General features: G+C 48.1%; 1 protein-coding gene across 6 annotated transcripts in view; it reads right to left on the bottom strand.

Moving 5' to 3' along the window:
* Window positions 1-1720: 1720 nt before the first annotated feature.
* Window positions 1721-17521, bottom strand: part of FBLN2 (fibulin 2) — a 99281-nt gene continuing 83480 nt past the window's right edge. For all 6 annotated transcript variants that reach the window (XM_063164370.1, XM_063164373.1, XM_063164369.1 and 3 more), the window contains 8 exons: window positions 16447-16584; window positions 16025-16168; window positions 11877-12005; window positions 10281-10406; window positions 9184-9300; window positions 8104-8232; window positions 5819-5942; window positions 1721-3788 (listed from right to left, as the gene is read on the bottom strand). In XM_063164370.1, coding sequence (XP_063020440.1) covers window positions 3431-3788; window positions 5819-5942; window positions 8104-8232; window positions 9184-9300; window positions 10281-10406; window positions 11877-12005; window positions 16025-16168; window positions 16447-16584 — 1265 coding nt within the window. In that variant the 3' untranslated portion in view covers window positions 1721-3430. The remainder of the gene's footprint in view (window positions 3789-5818; window positions 5943-8103; window positions 8233-9183; window positions 9301-10280; window positions 10407-11876; window positions 12006-16024; window positions 16169-16446; window positions 16585-17521) is intronic.

The following is a 17521-nucleotide window of genomic DNA, read 5'->3' as shown; positions in this document are numbered from 1 at the left end:
GATATAATTGACTGAATAACTGGTACAGAGAAATAACAGAGAACGAAAGTCTGTTTGGGATATCTTGGAAGAAATGTAAAACTGTGGGCCCATTAAGAGCTCCCTGCCCTGCTCTGGTCCCCCAGAGTGAGGAGAAGGAGCGAGGCCCAGGCTGAGCCATCCAAGGCCTGTCCCTGCCCCAGGCTCACACAGGAATGCTGGCACAGGCTGCCAGCACCTGCAGTGACCCACAGACATGTGTTTACACACAAAGACATTGTGCACCACTTCCTCCCTGCTCCACAAAGGGAACAATTTAAAATACGAGGTAAAAACATCTCTCTCACCCGTGTTCTGCTATTTCAACTCTGTTATGTACATTCCAGTCCAAGTAAAACCTGATGCTTCTTTCTGGAATAGACCCACTCAAATTTCCAGCAAACACACAGAGGAACATTTCTTCTTCTTTCCAACAGCTCATTTGATCTTGCTCAGTCTCTGGGATCACTGGATCTCCCAAGGAATACAACAGCAGAGTGCAGAGAGGTCAGATTTTATCGAGGCAGGAGCAAGTAAAGCTGAGCAGAGCAGAGCAGGCCTTGCTCCGACAGGTCACAGCAAGGCCATCTCCATCCTGGGGAACACACCAATAATCTGAGTTTTCACACATACAGAACAGATGCCCCAAGCCAGCTGTAATTCTTTATGAGGTTTGCAGCTGTTGTCTTCCTCATGAGTTTATCAGCTTGCACAGCTCTCGTGTAGCTGCTCTTAATTCACCTCAACCAGGCAAGGGGTGGGGGAGCCACAAAAGAGCAAAGGGAGTAAATGAAACCTACTCAAAAGAAAAAGAAATACAGCCGAGGCCTGAACTCTTCCCACTGAGACCTCCTGTGCACAGACACACAAACAGGTTACCCAGCCAAAAAAAGGGAAAGAGCATTCCTGGAGGTGGGGACTGGGCCTTTGGGAGCTGGACCAGGTGAAGGAGACCAAAATTCCAGTGAAAGCCACTGACACCAGTGAAAGCACATCCCCCTGCATGTGGGGCTGAGGCTGCTCAAGCCCAGGCACAGGCACTGCCCCAGGGCAGAGCTGAGGGCGCAGTGCTGGCTGCTCCTGAGCTGACAGCGAGAACTCTGTGGGCTGGGAAAAGGTTAAACCCTCCTCTGGTTCATCTGGAAGCAGAAGAATGTGAAGTTATCTCCTGAAATCCTTGCCCATGTTTTGACCAGCTGCACTGAGCAACCCTTTCTGAACTTTCCCAACTACAGATGAAGACACCCTTCTTCCTAGCAGAGCATTTTCCTTTAATAGTATGCAAAGCCTTCTCTAAAACTTTCTTCATCAATTACCTGTCCAGAAAATGAAGAGCTGGTGCTAAGAGCTGCCAGATCCTTAATATGATTGACTGTGGCTGGTTTTAGTCAGCAAAAGGTCTCCCGGTAACAAATTACTTGTCCATTTGTTCTCTGACAAGAAGCACAGTCGAGGCCTGCCTATCATTTGTGCTCAATCAAATCCTAATGCTGACGGAAAACTCTGGGTTTTGGTGACTCCTGATGTGCCCCAGTGGGGCTTGGAGAAATGTGTCACCCCTGAACGTGTGCAGGATGGATCTGGAAGGCCTGGAGCTGTAAGATAGGAATTAACTGGAATGACAAATTGCACAAGCCTGCGTTTCTCAGCTGGCACTTCCCTGTTACACGGTTACAAAACTGTTAACTATGGAAAACAAAAGATGGATAGAAGATCTTTTACTAAATGGTTTTTATAGGAAAAAAACAAAGATAAGTTTGATGTAGGCAAGCTCACAAATAGGCCTTGTTTTACAGCTGGGGAATGTAAATAAATTTTCCCTGCTAATGGGGTTTTATGGTCTCAGATACAGAAAGATTTGCCCTTCATTTTAAGGACATCCAAATTAAAGGAATGACTTGAAGTGGCAGAGACTGGCCTGGGGATACAGTGAATACCTCTCACCATAAGGTGATGCTTACAAGATTTTTTGATACAATTTTTACAACGTAATAAAATTGTTGAATATGGCATAAAAACATGTTAGATTTAATATCTCCATTTCTTTTTGTGTACACATCAATCAAAATAAGATCTACTGTAGAAAAGAACAGGATTTTGTTTTGTCAAGAAAGGTTGGACCCTTGAGGTCCCATCCAACCTAGGATTCTAGTATTATTAAACTGAAGAGAAATAAACCTCCATATCTTGTAGCTATGTTTTTCCTTCAAAACATTTTGCAGAATAATTACAGCTGAAAGGAAGCTCAGAAAATTGCAACACTGGAGCTTTTTGGGGACAGAAAAAAAAAAAACCAAACCAAAAAGAAGTTCTGATATTCATTTCTAAGTTCTAATAAATACTTCAATTATATTATGCTTTGCCAGATCTGGCCTCTAAATTTGGACTTCATCCAGTTCCCTGAAGAACCAGAGGAAATCGAGCTCAAAACTTTGGTTGTGCTCTTTTTTAAATGGTAAAATACAACCCACCAATTTCACTGGCATTTTTCATTTGGCAACACCACTGGAGGCATTTTCCTGAAGCAGAGAAGCAAATCCCTTTTTTGTCTATTTAAAACTGCAAGTTATTGCTCAGGGACATGCCCAAGCTTTTAAACAAGGAGCAGTAATTATTATTTCATTATTTCCATTTGGACATTCCTTTAAGAATTACAAAGCTTCACATCTGCACTTACATATCATAGAGTGAGGAACAGAGGAACACCAACACTTTCAAAGACAACTACTAAAAATGGCAACGTGAGCTTTTACCTTAAAGTGTAACATTCTGGCAAGGCCTTGGTCTTGCAAATATTCAGCACATGAGCATTCCTACTAAAGCAAGATTCATCCATAGGCTTTTTCACTGGTGGAGTTTCCTTTTATTCATATATATATTAAGGCAACATATTATGAAAGTTGGAAGGAGGAAAATAACCTGGGAGCAGGAGGTGGGGTCCCCATCAGTGTCCGTGGATGGCCCTGGACTCAGCACCTCAGCAGAGACAGCCCAGTGAGGCCGCTGGCCCGGCCAAACCAGAACTTTGTGTCAGAAAGACGAAATCATTCCATGTTTTTTTTCCCAGTATTCCCACATGAACACCTTCCCTCTCTAGTGCAATACCCTGCAGAAGTGACTACACCTAAAAATAATTGCTAAGAAAAGGTTCCAGCATTTATCACAAGGTCTGTACTGCCTTTCTAACCCTTCCTTTGTTCGCTGGCAGATGATGATGTACAGAATTGCATAGGAAAACAGAACATAACAAGATAAAAATTAACTTAATTTACACAACCAATAAGAAAGTTTAAAGCAACGAAAGAAAAATAATATAAAGGCTAGATACATGAAATGCCAGTTCAACGGTATTAAGCTTTGGTAGAACAGTTAAAGAGCATAGCACCAATAAAATCCAACGTCAGCAAAGGCTTCAGTAGGCGTGAGCTGTGATGAAAATGTAGATTTTGGCAAGAAAAGTGGTGTAGGTTCCCTGGCGCCAGAGTTTCATTTCCACATCCAGCAGGAAGTCCTTGGGCTCCTTGACCTGGCGCTGCAGGTAGACGATGCCGGTGTAGGCGTTGAGGCGGCGCGTGCTGAAGAAGCCCTCCTCGTTGCCCCGCGTGATGGTGAGCGCGATGCTGTCCCCGGCGTAGGCGGGCGAGGGCCCGATGCGGAAGATGTGCGCGGGCACCACGATGTTGGTCTGGAAGTTGAGCTGGTAGTAGGTGATGCGCACCGGTGTGTTCTGGCACTCCAGGTAGTTGAAGCAGTTGATGCGCTCACACCTCCTGGGGAAAGAGGAGAGAGGCACCTTCAGCGGCCAGGGAACAGCAGGGAAAAACCTGAAAGCCTGGGGGCACTGCCAAGGATGGGACTGACTGATGTTGTGGCGTGATGTAATAGCCTGTCTCAGTCATCCTGGTCCTTTCCCCAGGTGTGCCAATCACCTCTCCCTTCCCCTCCTTTGCTCTCTGCTAAGTGCTGTCCGTCAACCTCGGCATTCCAGAAAGGGCGTCGTGTGATTGGCAGAGTTCAAAAGATGCCTCTCAGCCCTGGGGACACTGGGCCACCAGGTGTCATTTGTCCCCTGAGACTTCTCCCCCTTACCTCATTGGTGGGACCCCTACCCCTTCCCTGCCCCTCTCCCTGGGCTTAAAAGACATTGCAACCACATGGTTCCTTGGTTCTGTTGGAGCTGTTGCTGGATTCAGAGGCCTGTAGGCCAGAATAAAGCTCTGGATCGAAATCCTCCAGCAGAACCGACTCCTTTTCCTTCACCATCACCTAAAGCCTTTCCACCAGAGGTAAACCTGAGCTCCTGCATCCCTGGACTTCTCCCACGCACCCAGCTGCAGCATCCAGCCAGCCAAAGGTGTCTCTGAGGTGAAAACACCACAGCTGCCGCCTTTGATCAAGCAGCAAGGGCCAGACAAGCCCAGGCATGTTCCATCCGGCTATATTGGTATTTAATTCCAATACCTTAGGATTTCAGCTTTTATATTTTTCATACATTTGTAATCCTGCAATTCTTTAGTGTATAACTCTAAACTCCACACCCAGCGTCAGCTGCAGCTTTCCCATTTTGGGCAGACACAACCATTCCTCTCTGGGCCTGGCAATCAAGGACACCTCACTGCCTCGGGCCCCCAGAAATGGAAACAAGTGAGTTTGGGGGGAACAAACCTGGGGTAAATGACTTCATTATCTGAAGCTGTATTTGGAAGATTAACCCCCAATATGCAAATGGACCAAACTTATAAAAGTATAAAAACCTGTGACCTGTGACTAGACATTTTGGATGTAGCCCCTGGGGGGTTTTTTTCAGGCCTAAATGTACCTGAAGGCCCTTCAATAAATATAACAGCTTTTTATTCTCTTAGTTTTGTCTGGCCTCTGTTGTAGGTAGTCCCACCAGGACAAACGGCATTCCCAGACCTCAGTGTGTGATCACAGCTGCTTGTTCTGCGCTGCCAGTGCCCAGGACAGCTCTGGGTGTGCAGCTGAGAGCAGCACAGCCCGAGGCACAGATCACAGCCTGAGGAGAGCGAGGGGAAGCTCCACAGGAACAGCCAAGCCAGGCTGAACGGCACAGAGCTGGGCTGGGGAGCCAGGGGCTCATCACCAGCAGGGCTGGGGCACTGCTCCAAGAAAACAACAATGAGACCCCTTGAAAAGGTACCTAAAACACCTTGGGAAACAAACTCCTCAGCTGGCAAAGCTGCTCAGTTCTGTAAGGCAGGAAAAGTATGTTGTAAGCCATAAGCAACTAAATATTGGTTCCCAAAGCACTGGCAGCCACCAAGGCAGAAAATGGGCAGGAAGATTTTGGGGCTCCTGAGCCCCAGCTGCTGAGGAGCTGGGGATGTGCCATTCCCAGAATCCTGTGGCCTGGCAAGCTCAATATCCTGCTCCCTTTCAACATTCCCTGAGGAACTGCAATGTGAGTATTGAGCAGGGAGCCCCAAACCCCCTGTCAAAGTGGAGCACTGAGCAGCCTGGCTGCTCCTGCTCTGATACAAACAGCACAGAAGATCGTGCTTTAAAAATTAATTATAAACAGAGCCATTTTAGAGCTGCAAGGAGAGCTGCAGGCTCTGGTCTCTGCTGTTCCAGCAGCAGCTCAGGGCAAACAGGGGCTCCAGGGCTTGAGAGAATGAAGGCTAACCAGACACAAACTCTGCATGGGGAAGGTTTATGAGCTCCAGGTACCAAAGCAGCCTTTCAGAGCTCTGAGCACCCACAGTCACCCACAAAGGAAGCACCACAGAGCAGCAGAGGCACTGGGCTGGCTCTGGTGCTGCCCCAGGGCCATACTCACATGTCAGACACCTTCCTGTAGTTGGAAGGGCACTCGAAGGACAGGCAGCGGAAGCTGCCCTGGATGTTGTAGCAAGTCTCTGCAGATGAACAGTTGTGGCTTCCTATTGCACACTCATCAATATCTAAGAAGAAACGCAAGAAAAAGATGCTCTAAGTTCAAAAGTAAGAATTAGTTCCTAGTATTTTTCAGGAATAAACAAACCCCACCAGGATATAATTGAGCCATACTAAAAGACAACAGGACCTTCTCACTGATTTTGAGACTGGAGAAAGCTGGGCTGTGCCAGAAGAATGCATCTGGGCATGAAGATAGCTCTGGATTAAAGCAGAGCAACTAAAATAAATCTGGAGATAAAGCAAGCAAAGGCAAAGTGGTCACCGCTGTCCTACAGGATCCAGGAGATGTGGAACATGGGAACTCAGAACAACCCTTCAGAACAAGGCACAGAGTTCAGAAAACCTAAATAAAAGTATCTCCCCATAATGAGATGTAATTACAGAAAACATAATAAAGAGCACTTAAAAGCTCCAAAGAATAATGTGGCTACCTAAATAACACAGAGCCAGAAGCCCAAGCCATGGGCCTGACAATGCTGGAAGCCAGATGCAGAGACAAGGATCCAGCCTGAGCAGGAAGCATTGGCAGAGCCCTGGCAGTCATACTGTGTACTCCCAAACGTCTAGACAATGCACAGAGGCTTTAAAATGAAATAAATTCCAACAGACAAGGCATGTGGACTGTGTAGGGCCCTGCAGCTCTGCCAGTTCTCACAGAGCAGAGACTCTTAGAGGGAAATCACAGCCTTCCACTCCCTCCATTCCCCTGGGATGAGAACTGATCTCACACACTGAACCGGCTGGTTTAAAAGTCTTGCAAAGAAAAGTATACAATAGGAAATAGGAGGGAATCAAAGTCAAGTAAATCCCTTGCTGGTTCTCAGCAGTGCCCGCAGGTGAAAAGAAAATTTCTTCCATATTGCAATCATTGTCATGAAAGCACTCCCTGTACCACTCTGGCTGCACTGCAAAACACCACAGGCAGTTTCTGCAAAAAAGATCCATATGTTGGGCCATGAGATACAACTCATCTTTTGAAAATAGGGTACAAGGAACATTCCACCAGTAACTCTTCAGAACTGGTCAGATGATGAGCAACTGGAGCCAGATCTTTAGCTGGGGGGGAACCAACATCATCTCCCTGCACGAGGAGCCAACAACAGAGCCAACACCAACCCAGCCTTCCTTTGACCACATTTTCAGACACATCTCAGTATCTGCCCAAACCTGTGCCTACAGACCTGCAGAGCTCCAAAAAGGGGTATACCCAGGGGAGCTGCAGTTTTCTAAAGGTGAACTTTATGTAAGAATTTAAGTGCACATGGATATGACTGCAATCATACTTAAAAACACATTTGAAAATATTTTAAAATGTTTCTAACGGATTTTAATTGTCATTTCATCTGCTTCACTGCTCCACAGTCGTGATTAAGTATGCTCATGCTGCTCAGGATTTACACAGAGAAAATTCACTGCCGTTAGCAGTCAGAATTCAAGCACAGGAGATACATAACCAAATTCTTCATTACATGAAGGGTTCCTGAAAGAGCCAGGGCAGGAAATGCCTGGCAGTTGGTGTAAGGGCTGCAGGAATGTGCAGAGGACTAAAGGTAATCAGATCCTCCATCAGGTTACACAGGCAGTGCATCGTTTGCAAAGGGGGGCTCAGCTCAGAACCACACAGCTGCACACCAGATGAAAACCACCCGACTCCCAGGAGACATCTCCACAATTCTGAGGAAAAGGGGTGTGTGAGGGGAGGGTACTTGTCATTTCACTAACATTTATTAATGCCAGCACGATTAAGCTTAGGTGACACTGCTGGATGGCCAAGTTTCAATTACAGCACCAACATTTAATCTCCCAGTTTTCTGGAGAGGAAAACTGTAACTCATAAAGCAGCCACAGATTTCTGCATCTGGCACCTCTAATACCCCTGATCATTGAGTGCTGTTCCAAGGTGCACACACAGCTCACGTGAGCCATCAAGTGCCTCAGTTTGAGGGATGAAGTGGGCTCATGGGGAATTCACTGAAGCAATTAGCTCACGCTGACAGCTCAGTTGCCACAGCACTTTCCTCTAGCACAGGAAAACTGACTTTGCAGACACCAATATTTGGCCACTTTGTCGAAGACTGACTTTGGAACAGCGACTGATCCAAAACGTGGGGGTCTGACTGAGCAGCTGCAATGGCTGAGCTCACTGAGCTAACTGAGTGCTGTTACCTCTGCAGGTCCTGCCGTTGGCTGCCATGGTGTAGCCCTGCTCAGGACAGGCGCACTGGTAGCTGCCGGGCACGTTGACGCAGCGGAAGGTGCAGAGGATGCCGGCGCTCTGCGCGCACTCGTCAATGTCTGTGCAAAGAACACAGTCACGGCCCAGCACACAAAACAGACAGAACACACCAAAAAAACAAAACACAGATCTGCAAAGGCAGGCTGCAGGACACCAGGAAACTCTCGCCTGACACATTTATAACATATTGCTAAATGCGAGCATAACCATGGAGGTCTGGCATTGCTTTGGTGCTTTCTGAAACGCTGAACACCAGCCTGCTCCCAGAAATACTGGCTGCAAGCAGTACCCACTCATGGGAAGGAATAATGAGGGGGGGCATGTCTGAGTTTGAAGCACTGTCTCTCTCTGGTGCCTCTGTAATTGAGAGAATCATGGAATCACAGACTGGCTCAGGCTGGAAGGGAGCTCAAAGCTCATTCCCCTCCTTGCCATGGGCAGGGACACCTTCCACAAGACCAGGCTGAACCTGGCTTTGAACACTCCAGGGATGTTAAATCTCTCTGGTCAGCCTGTGCCAGGGCCTCACTCCCTTTCAGCAATGCATTTTTCACCAGGCTTCCCTGTGCTAGGAAGGGGGTTGGCTTCTTCACCATTCCTTAAACAGAGACTCTCCAGTGTGTCAGTGCTGGTAACTTCAGCTGAAGAGGTAAACCATTCCTCTCCATTCTGACACTCTGCTCCTCATTCACTACGAGCAGCAGCCAGAGCAAGCCTTCACTCAGCAGTGCAGGTGTTCATTGATGCAATACAGGAATATCTTCCCACCCGATTTCTTCAGTCAGCTCTGCCCCCATGAAAGCATTACAACAACCTCCCTGGCTGTGCAGTCCCACAGGTGTGCTCCACCCACTGAACTGCCCTGTGCAGCAGCTGAGGGACCTTCTGCAGCCTCTGTGGCAGCTGTAGCTCACAACCATCCTCAGGCACCACCTGCAGCATCAGGGGTCAGAGAGTTCCTGCTACAGAGAATAAACACACGCCCCTGCCCTGGTGAGGCAGCACCTTACCTTTACAGGAATGCCCATCCTCTGCCAGCTGGAAGCCTTGCCTGCAGTAGCACTGGTAGGAGCCATACACATTGGCACACTCCTGGCTGCAGGGACTGTTATCGCATTCATTCACATCTGCATCCAAAAACAAACACACAGAGATGGTCACAGTGCTTCAGAACAGCATCTTCCACCCTTTCCTGCCCCTGAAAACCTTTACCTTGCAGCCACAGTGACTAAGGAAGGACTAATTTGTCCCTATTTTTTCTGCTCCCTAGGCAGAATGCCAAGAAGCTGGAGCATGTCTGTTGCACCTGAATTTCATTTCTCCATATGCCAATGGAAACACACACATGCAGACATTTGTTTCAGACTTCACAGGTTTCAGTTCACTAAAATATGTAACTGTTGCCCTAAAAAAATCATGGAGAACTCAAAAATTTTCCATTCAATTCAAAGTCGCTTTTTGTAAGTTTTGTCACTACCAAGTTTCATCTTTATCAAAATTTGAATGATTTCCTGTTTTAACTTTGTTCTGTTCTCCTGTCATCTGAAAGGAAAGCAAAGAGTACATGGGGAAAGAAAGAAAAGGGAGAAACTTGCTGACACTCATCTGACAACTCCAGTGTTTGAGGAACGTTTGAAGGAGCTAAGACTGTTTAGCCTGGAGAAGAGGAGGCTTAGGGGTGACCTTATTGCTCTCTACAACTTCCTGAAGGGAGGTTGCAGACAGGTGGGGTCAGTCTCTTCCACTGGGCAGCACTGACAGAACCAGAGGACACAGTCTCCAGCTACGTCAGGGAAGGTACAGGCTGGATATTAGGGAGAAAATTTTCACCAAAAGAATAAAGTACTGGAATGCTCTTCCCAGGGAGGTGGTAGAATCACCATCTCTGGATGTGTTTAAAAAACAACTGGACATGGCCCTTGGTGCTGCTATAGTCTAGCTGAGGTGTTAGGGCATAGGTTGGACTTGATGATCTGAGAGGTGTCTTCCAACCTCATATTCTGTGATTCTGTGACTGCAAATCTGAGCACACAAAGGTCACTGCCTTTGTATTTCACCTCAAGGCCTCCTGCCAGGTCCCCAGTTCCCCACGGAGGAGCAGCGGTACCTTCGCAGTGCTTGCCGTCGTAGGAGAGGCGGAAGCCGGAGGAGCAGGAGCAGTGGTAGGAGCCGGGCGTGTTCTCACACGTGTGCTGGCACAGCCGCCCAGGGTAGTTCCAGCACTCGTTGATGTCTGCAGCAACAAGAGCAAACCCACAGTCAGCTGAGGGACACGAGCAAATGAGGTGCAGGAGGGGATTTTTTAAAGTGTCAGAGATTGGTTTTGTAGAGCGTGAAGTGCCGCAAGCTCGGGTCGGAGGCTGTGAGACTCCGAGCTCTGATTGCTGCACAGGGGGGACAAAAGACAAAGTGCTGCATCATGGCTCTTGGGAGGACAGTGCTGGAACCTTCAGACAGACAAACTGCCACAGCAGAGAAGCACAACCCACAGGGAAGGACTCTGCAGATGGTTTAAGTGACAACCTGTGGTTAAGGCAAGCCAAGGGCGCCTGGTCCCAAATCCCAGCTGGGAGTGACAGAGCCCTGCATGTGCTGCACAGCCCAGCCCTGGAGGTGATGGCACCCTCTTCTGAGGCACTGCACAGCACAACCCGGGCTGCAGGGGTGCTGAGCACTGCACACCTCAGGCTGCAGCGGTGCTGAGCACTGCACAGCATGGACTGCAATGGTGCTGAGCACTGCACACCTCAGGCTGCAGCGGTGCTGAGCACTGCACAACATGGACTGCAATGGTGCTGAGCACTGCACACCTCAGGCTGCAGTGGTGCTGAGCACTGCACAACATGGACTGCGGTGGTGCTGAGCACGGCACACCTCAGATTGCAATGGTGCTGAGCATGGCACACCTCAGACTGCAAGGATGCTGAGCACTGCACAGCTCATGCTGCAGAGGTGCGGAGCACTGCACAACTCAGACTGCAGAGGTGCTGAGCATGGCACACCTCATGCTGCAGGGGTGCTGAGCATGGCACACCTCATGCTGCAATGGTGCTGATCACTGCACAGCTCATGCTGCAGGGGTGCTGAGCACTGCACACCTCAGGCTGCAGAAGTGCTGAGCACAGCACAGCTCATGCTGCAGGGGTGCTGAGCACTGCACAGCTCATGCTGCAATGGTGCTGAGCACTGCACACCTCAGGCTGCAGAGGTGCTGAGCACTGCACACCTCAGGCTGCAGAGGTGCTGAGCACAGCACAGCTCATGCTGCAAGGGTGCTGAGCACTGCACAGCTCATGCTGCAATGGTGCTGAGCACTGCACACCTCAGGCTGCAGAGGTGCTGAGCATGGCACAGCTCATGCTGCAGGGGTGCTGAGCACTGCACAGCTCATGCTGCAATGGTGCTGAGCACTGCACAGCTCATGCTGCAATGGTGGTGATCACTGCACACCTCATGCTGCAGAGGTGCTGAGCACTGCACAGCTCATGCTGCAATGGTGCTGAGCACTGCACAGCTCATGCTGCAGAGGTGCTGAGCACTGCACAACTCATGCTGCAATGGTGCTGAGCACTGCACACCTCAGGCTGCAGAGGTGCTGAGCACTGCACAGCTCATGCTGCAATGGTGCTGAGCACTGCCTCGGGCCCGGGCCCAGGCCCAGGCCCAGGCAGGGGTCGCTGCCTGCCCTCCGAGCCCCACGCACCGATGCAGCTGCGGCTGAAGGCGTCGTACTGATAGCCCGTCCTGCAGTCACAGCGATAGCCCCCGGGCAGGTTGTGGCACAGCTGCCCCTCTCCACACCGGTGCACCCCAGTCTGGCACTCGTCCACATCTGCAGAGCCAGAAAGGGCATCAGCATCAGTACAGTTTGCTTAAAACCAGTGTTTGTAAAGAGACACAAAAAGGTCCATTAATGGCAGGGTTAGAAACTGGACAGGAGAAATACCACCAGCTTCTCCCTCCGTGCTCTTCTCAGGGGCAGTTGAGTCAAACCTGGGAAAAGCAGAGCCTTACCTTCATAGTGAAAATGTTAACTGGACTTGCAATGGGGTTCTCCCAGTATATTCTGCATTTCAGTGTAAGCACACTTTGATTCTGATCAAACCATGACATTTAAACACCCCATTCTGATGTTCTGCTATTCCATGAGTCACACTAAGCCATTTAAAGCAAAACAAGAACCAGCCAGAAATTCTGCTCATCCCTTCAATTAAAGCAATAGCTATTTTCATCTTCACCTGCCCTCTCAGTCTGCTCCTGCTGTCTACCTTTTGCTCTTTCCCAATGTTGATTTTTTTCTTTTCTCAATCAGCTCCCATTTTCATATTCCCCACGGCCTCTCATCCAGAATCCAATACCAACAAATTAGTTGCTTCTCCCCTCACACACATCATTTCCAATCTCATTCAAACATCCTTGGAGGAAGATGAGAGTTTTCAATACAGGCTGATTTACAAGACTTGCAACATAACTAAATAGCTCATCAGCATCTAACAAATCCCTCTTACCATCTGTGACAAGAAGCATCAAAAAGTCTCATTAACCCTCAGAACTGTGTTTTACTTCAAATATTCCAAGCTCTGCCACTTTCTCAGCCAATGTATCCTGTTTTTTTCCTATTGTTCACATCTTCAATTACTTTTACAACCCAAATCCCTGTTCATGTAATTGTGGAACCTCATCCAACTGGGACTCCTGCTTCAGATGCATTTGCAGGGGGCTTTGGCCACAAGCCATGGCAGGCAGGGCACTGAGGAGAGGGGCACCTGACCAGGCCATGGTGGGAAGAGTCGGGTAATGGGAATTCGCAGTATGCTAACAGGACTATCCTGTATTTGATCAAGTTTCCAGTTCTTGTTTCCAGCTGGCTCCATGCCTAGTTCATGTAAGGTCTGGTTCTGAGCTCACCTTTGTGATTGTACCTGTGTCCCTGTACCTGTCTGCATTTGCCCTGCCCAGGGATCTTTGGAATCCAGCCTCTGTAACCCGCACCATGTTTTGTTATTTTGGTTATTACAGTTTGTATCTTCTGGGCTATTCCACTGTTCCCATTTCTCATTTATCAGCAGCTCCTCCCGGCCGAGCTCACAGTGAGCTTCTGAGCCCATCTGTAATAATCATCAGGATGGATCTCTAGGCTGGAAATTCACCACACTGCCCTATTTGAATTCATAAATTTGAGCACTGAATCACTTCAGAGGGCTCCTGGGCAGTTCTCCATCACACAAGAGCCTTGGAGAGGATGCACCCACACAGTCCCTGCTGGCACCGGGGTCAGGGACGGCAGGGAGGGCCCCTCACCATGCAGGAACTCCTGACAGCAACTGAGATTTCTGCTGGAACACTGAGTTACCGGCTTTCTTTTAATCAGAGGTAGCAGCAAAACCAGGGAAGTCTCTAATGCAGATAATTTGTAAAGTAGCAGCTTTATTTGTAACGAACTGATGTGTGCACCCAGTTTGCTAGTTTGTCCAAAATTCTGCATTCCATTACATTCAGACTTTAATTAGTTCTAGGGCATTACACTATCAGAACTGTGCCATATTTCACACTTAGAGCAGTTTTCAGCTAAATCTAAGACGCAGGTTTTAATAACTCATTTGCTAAATCAGAAAATCTGAGCATTTTAAAGACAGATGAATTCTCTAAACAGAGGAGATGACCCTACAAGTGTCGTTCTGCTGAAGAAACACATGCAGATGATGTTTTTACTACTGTGAAATGAATAAATCTGATTCAGGGATCTAATTAGCTATTGTAATGCCTCACAGACACCAGTTTTTATCACAGAGAGAGGAAATTAGGACCATATGCTTTTCTTCTTTCTTCTCTGTGCTCTCTGCCTACTTAAAAAAAAAGCCATTCAAAAAAAATACCAAACAACACAGACCAGCAATAGGGACAGAGTGCACACAGCAAAGACAGAGAAATCACTAATTAACATCAGTTATGTTTTCCCAAAATCAAGCTAGAGAAGCCTCCTGAAGAGCCTGGAGAGTGCTGTAAAGCAGAGACTGAAGGCCATCAGGAATCACAATGCATTGTGTTATCTCACTGTGCTCTAAAGCAGAGATGCCGGAGGATTAATGGCAATTTCCTCCTCTCTCCTGGATTTACACACAGTAACTTTTGTTTTTAGGAACAGCTGAGGAGAAAAGCTGGATTCTTACTGTCCCATCAATTTGAAATTTAGGAACATAACTTGCCCCAGCTATTAGAGAATCACAGAATCATTAAGGATGGAAAGGGCCTCCAAGATCACCAAGCCCAGCTGTTGATCCAGCACCACCATGTCCCCCACTAAGCCATGTCCCCAGGTGCCACATTCATGTGGTTTTTGGCCACATCCAGGGATGGGGACTGCACCCTTGCCCTCGTGTGCAAAGCATGCAGGGCAAAGGCTGCTGGCACTGCAGCCAGGACAGCTGTGCTGCCCAGGGCTGCCTTGGGGAGAAATGGCATTCAGGGAGCCTGTGGCATGGTGGTCACCCTAAAAACAACCTCGGGTAACCATGCTCCAGGTGGTGCAGCCATCCCCAGCCCAGGTGGCCTGGCTGAGAAAGGACTGATCAAAAGCAGCTGCAGAACTGTGTCTGCACAGAACTGAGGGGGACAGGGCTTTTGGAGCTTCTTTTTGTAAGAACTGAAATATCCCAGGCTGTAACAGGACAGCAAAGAACACTGCACTGCTTTGCCCTGAACTTACAAAACACAGTATTTGGAAGCTTTCTCAATTTCCTCAGTTGCACACATAAACTGTTCCTTCCAAATCTGCTACATCCAAATCTTCTCCACCTTTCCACTGGCCATGCATGGTCTGGATAGTCCAGGGGGCAAATGAGGGGAGGCAGAGGACAATGAAGAGCAAACAGGCGAATGCAGAAATACCTGTGGAAATGGGGTCTGGCTGTACCACCGGTGGGCACTACAAGCTGCTCACCATGGCCAAATTAATGGCTCTCAACACAGTTCCCACCCACCTGCAGCACTACAAAGCACATTTTGTTAATCTGCTATCCTTCCTTTATTCCAGGGGAAGGTAGGTAAAAACCACTGGGATACCACCACTAAGCAAACTGCTGCTTTGTCATTCCTTTTTTTCTTTTCCCCCACTGTCATTTCAGGATTTCCTATTTTATGTAACCTGAAACATGGGGAATCTGAGAACACCCAGCCAGCCCTGCCTTGGGCACCAGGGACTGAGCTTCCCAGCCCTTGGTGCCTCATGTGCTCATTTACAAACAAATGCTAACAAGCACTGAAATCTGCTATTCTGAGTCAGTAACTCCCTAAATACACTGTAACAAACACAAATCAGGATCAAGCTGCACGCCAGCCTATATGAATAATTCATATACTCATTCTCCTCAGAACTTTTTTCACACAGTGAGAATTTATCCTAAACACCCTCACAAATGGATGTAATGGGGAACACCACGCGCAGAACATCCCTACAAAGAAAATCCACTTGGCGCTAGTCTTGTGAGCTCCCAAAACCAGCATGCCCTGTTTACTGCCGATCACTTCACTTCCAGGGAGGTACTACAAAAACCACCTAGGCATTGTGGTCTTGACTGACAGGATGAGCTTAAAAAGTATAAAAACACACTCTCTCCAGAGTGGAAGTCAGTGAAATCTGCAGCCAAAACCAGTTGCTGAGCATACCAAGAGAAACTCCATGGAGCAACGAGACATCAGGATCCTGCAGCACAAACAAATCCCAGAGCTGCAGGGACAGCAAACTCCCACTCCTCAAACACATTCAGGAATCTGGAAGTAACCCCAAATATCTCTTTGGGAATGAAACAGAAGTTTCCCCTGGGAGAGCCCTCCAGCCCCAGGCTGCCTCACCGACGCAGCGCGTGCCGTCCTCGTTGGAGTGGTACCCTCTGCTGCAGCTCAGCGTGTTCCTCTGGCACGTGTAGGAGCCCACCGTGTTGATGCAGTTGAATCCTGGCTTACAGGGCTCAGGGAGGGATGTGCACTCATTGATATCTGGTGAAGAACATGAACAGAGCAGTGAGAGACGCTGTGTAACCCTTCTGGTCTGCTTTCTCCCAGCTGTTACTTCTTTTTCTTCACTTCAGTTTCTCGTGCTACAAAGACAAGGCTGATGAAGGTCTGCTGTGGGGATGGCTCCAAATTCAACATGCAACTATGGGCAGCAGCATGAAGCTCCCAGCAGGGTTTACAGAAAACTCTATCTCCAAGGGGTCAGTGCCCAGCTGCCAGGAGCTGCAGCACAGGGCACAGACCCTGCTGCCCACACTCACCCACACAGTTGCCCTCGGGGTCCTGCAGGAAGCCATCCATGCAGCGCTGCTTGGACTCACAGTAGAAGGAGCCCTCTGTGTTCTGACAAACAAAGTTCACCTTGCAGCTGTGAGTTCCTCTCCGGCACTCGTCGATATCTGTTCAGCACACAAAACACCACACTGGGGTGAGCTCAGCTCTACCTTTCAGTGGCCTTCATGGACAGCTAACCCCCAGAAAGGAAATTAGGAGGCATTATTTTAACAGACACGTGTTACCAATGGGAAATCTGAGGGTTAAGTGTGTGTGCTGCTGGACATCACTTCAGGATTTGTCAGGTCCTACAGCAAATTTGATTCAGGTCCCTACTGCCTCATTCACAGCATCTCTTGCAACCCACAAATACCAAAATATCTGCAGTTTTTTGCAGGCTACTGTAAAACAGTTTGTAAATATAATAATCATCTATAATCTAATTTCAAGACTAGAAAGTAAATTAGATTAGTAATAAATGTTAGAGATGCTCTAGAATCAGCCAACAGAACAAGGCATTCACAAAACAGCCTCTTCAAGTAAACCAAGCTTTATTTATGACAGCTGCTTATAAAGGGAGATTTCTGGTAATTTCTATTTTATGGCTTTATGTTCTACATCAAAAGCTAAGCTCTTTCCTTAGGCATCTCTTAGTGCAGCTGTCAGGAAACTGTAAAACGTGTAAGTGTAAATAACAGTGAGTTCAGCCCTGAAGGTAGGGCACGTGTGTCCCTTGCACACTCCTGTGCTGCTGTGAGCACTGATGTTCCCTTCTTTGTTAGACCCCTACAGGGACAGGGGGTTGAAGAACAACTTCTTAACCCATTCCAAATGATTACATGTAAATGTAAATTAATGGTGACAAGGATTCTGAACACAGGGAGGATGGGGCTGTCAGCCCCATCTTCCATTCAGGCTGGGAATTTTTGCTGGAATCGTCAACAAACTGCACCAGCTGAGCCAGGTAGAGGAGCTAAGGGGGATTCCTCCATCAGGGAGATGTCAAATCCTAATTCAGAAGGTTTTATCCATGTTCTAAGTAATTTACAGTTATCCCTGGAA

Source organism: Melospiza melodia, chromosome 10, assembly GCF_035770615.1.
Source record: "Melospiza melodia melodia isolate bMelMel2 chromosome 10, bMelMel2.pri, whole genome shotgun sequence".
Taxonomy (NCBI): domain Eukaryota; kingdom Metazoa; phylum Chordata; class Aves; order Passeriformes; family Passerellidae; genus Melospiza; species Melospiza melodia.
This window is presented reverse-complemented; position numbering and strand designations above follow the sequence as displayed.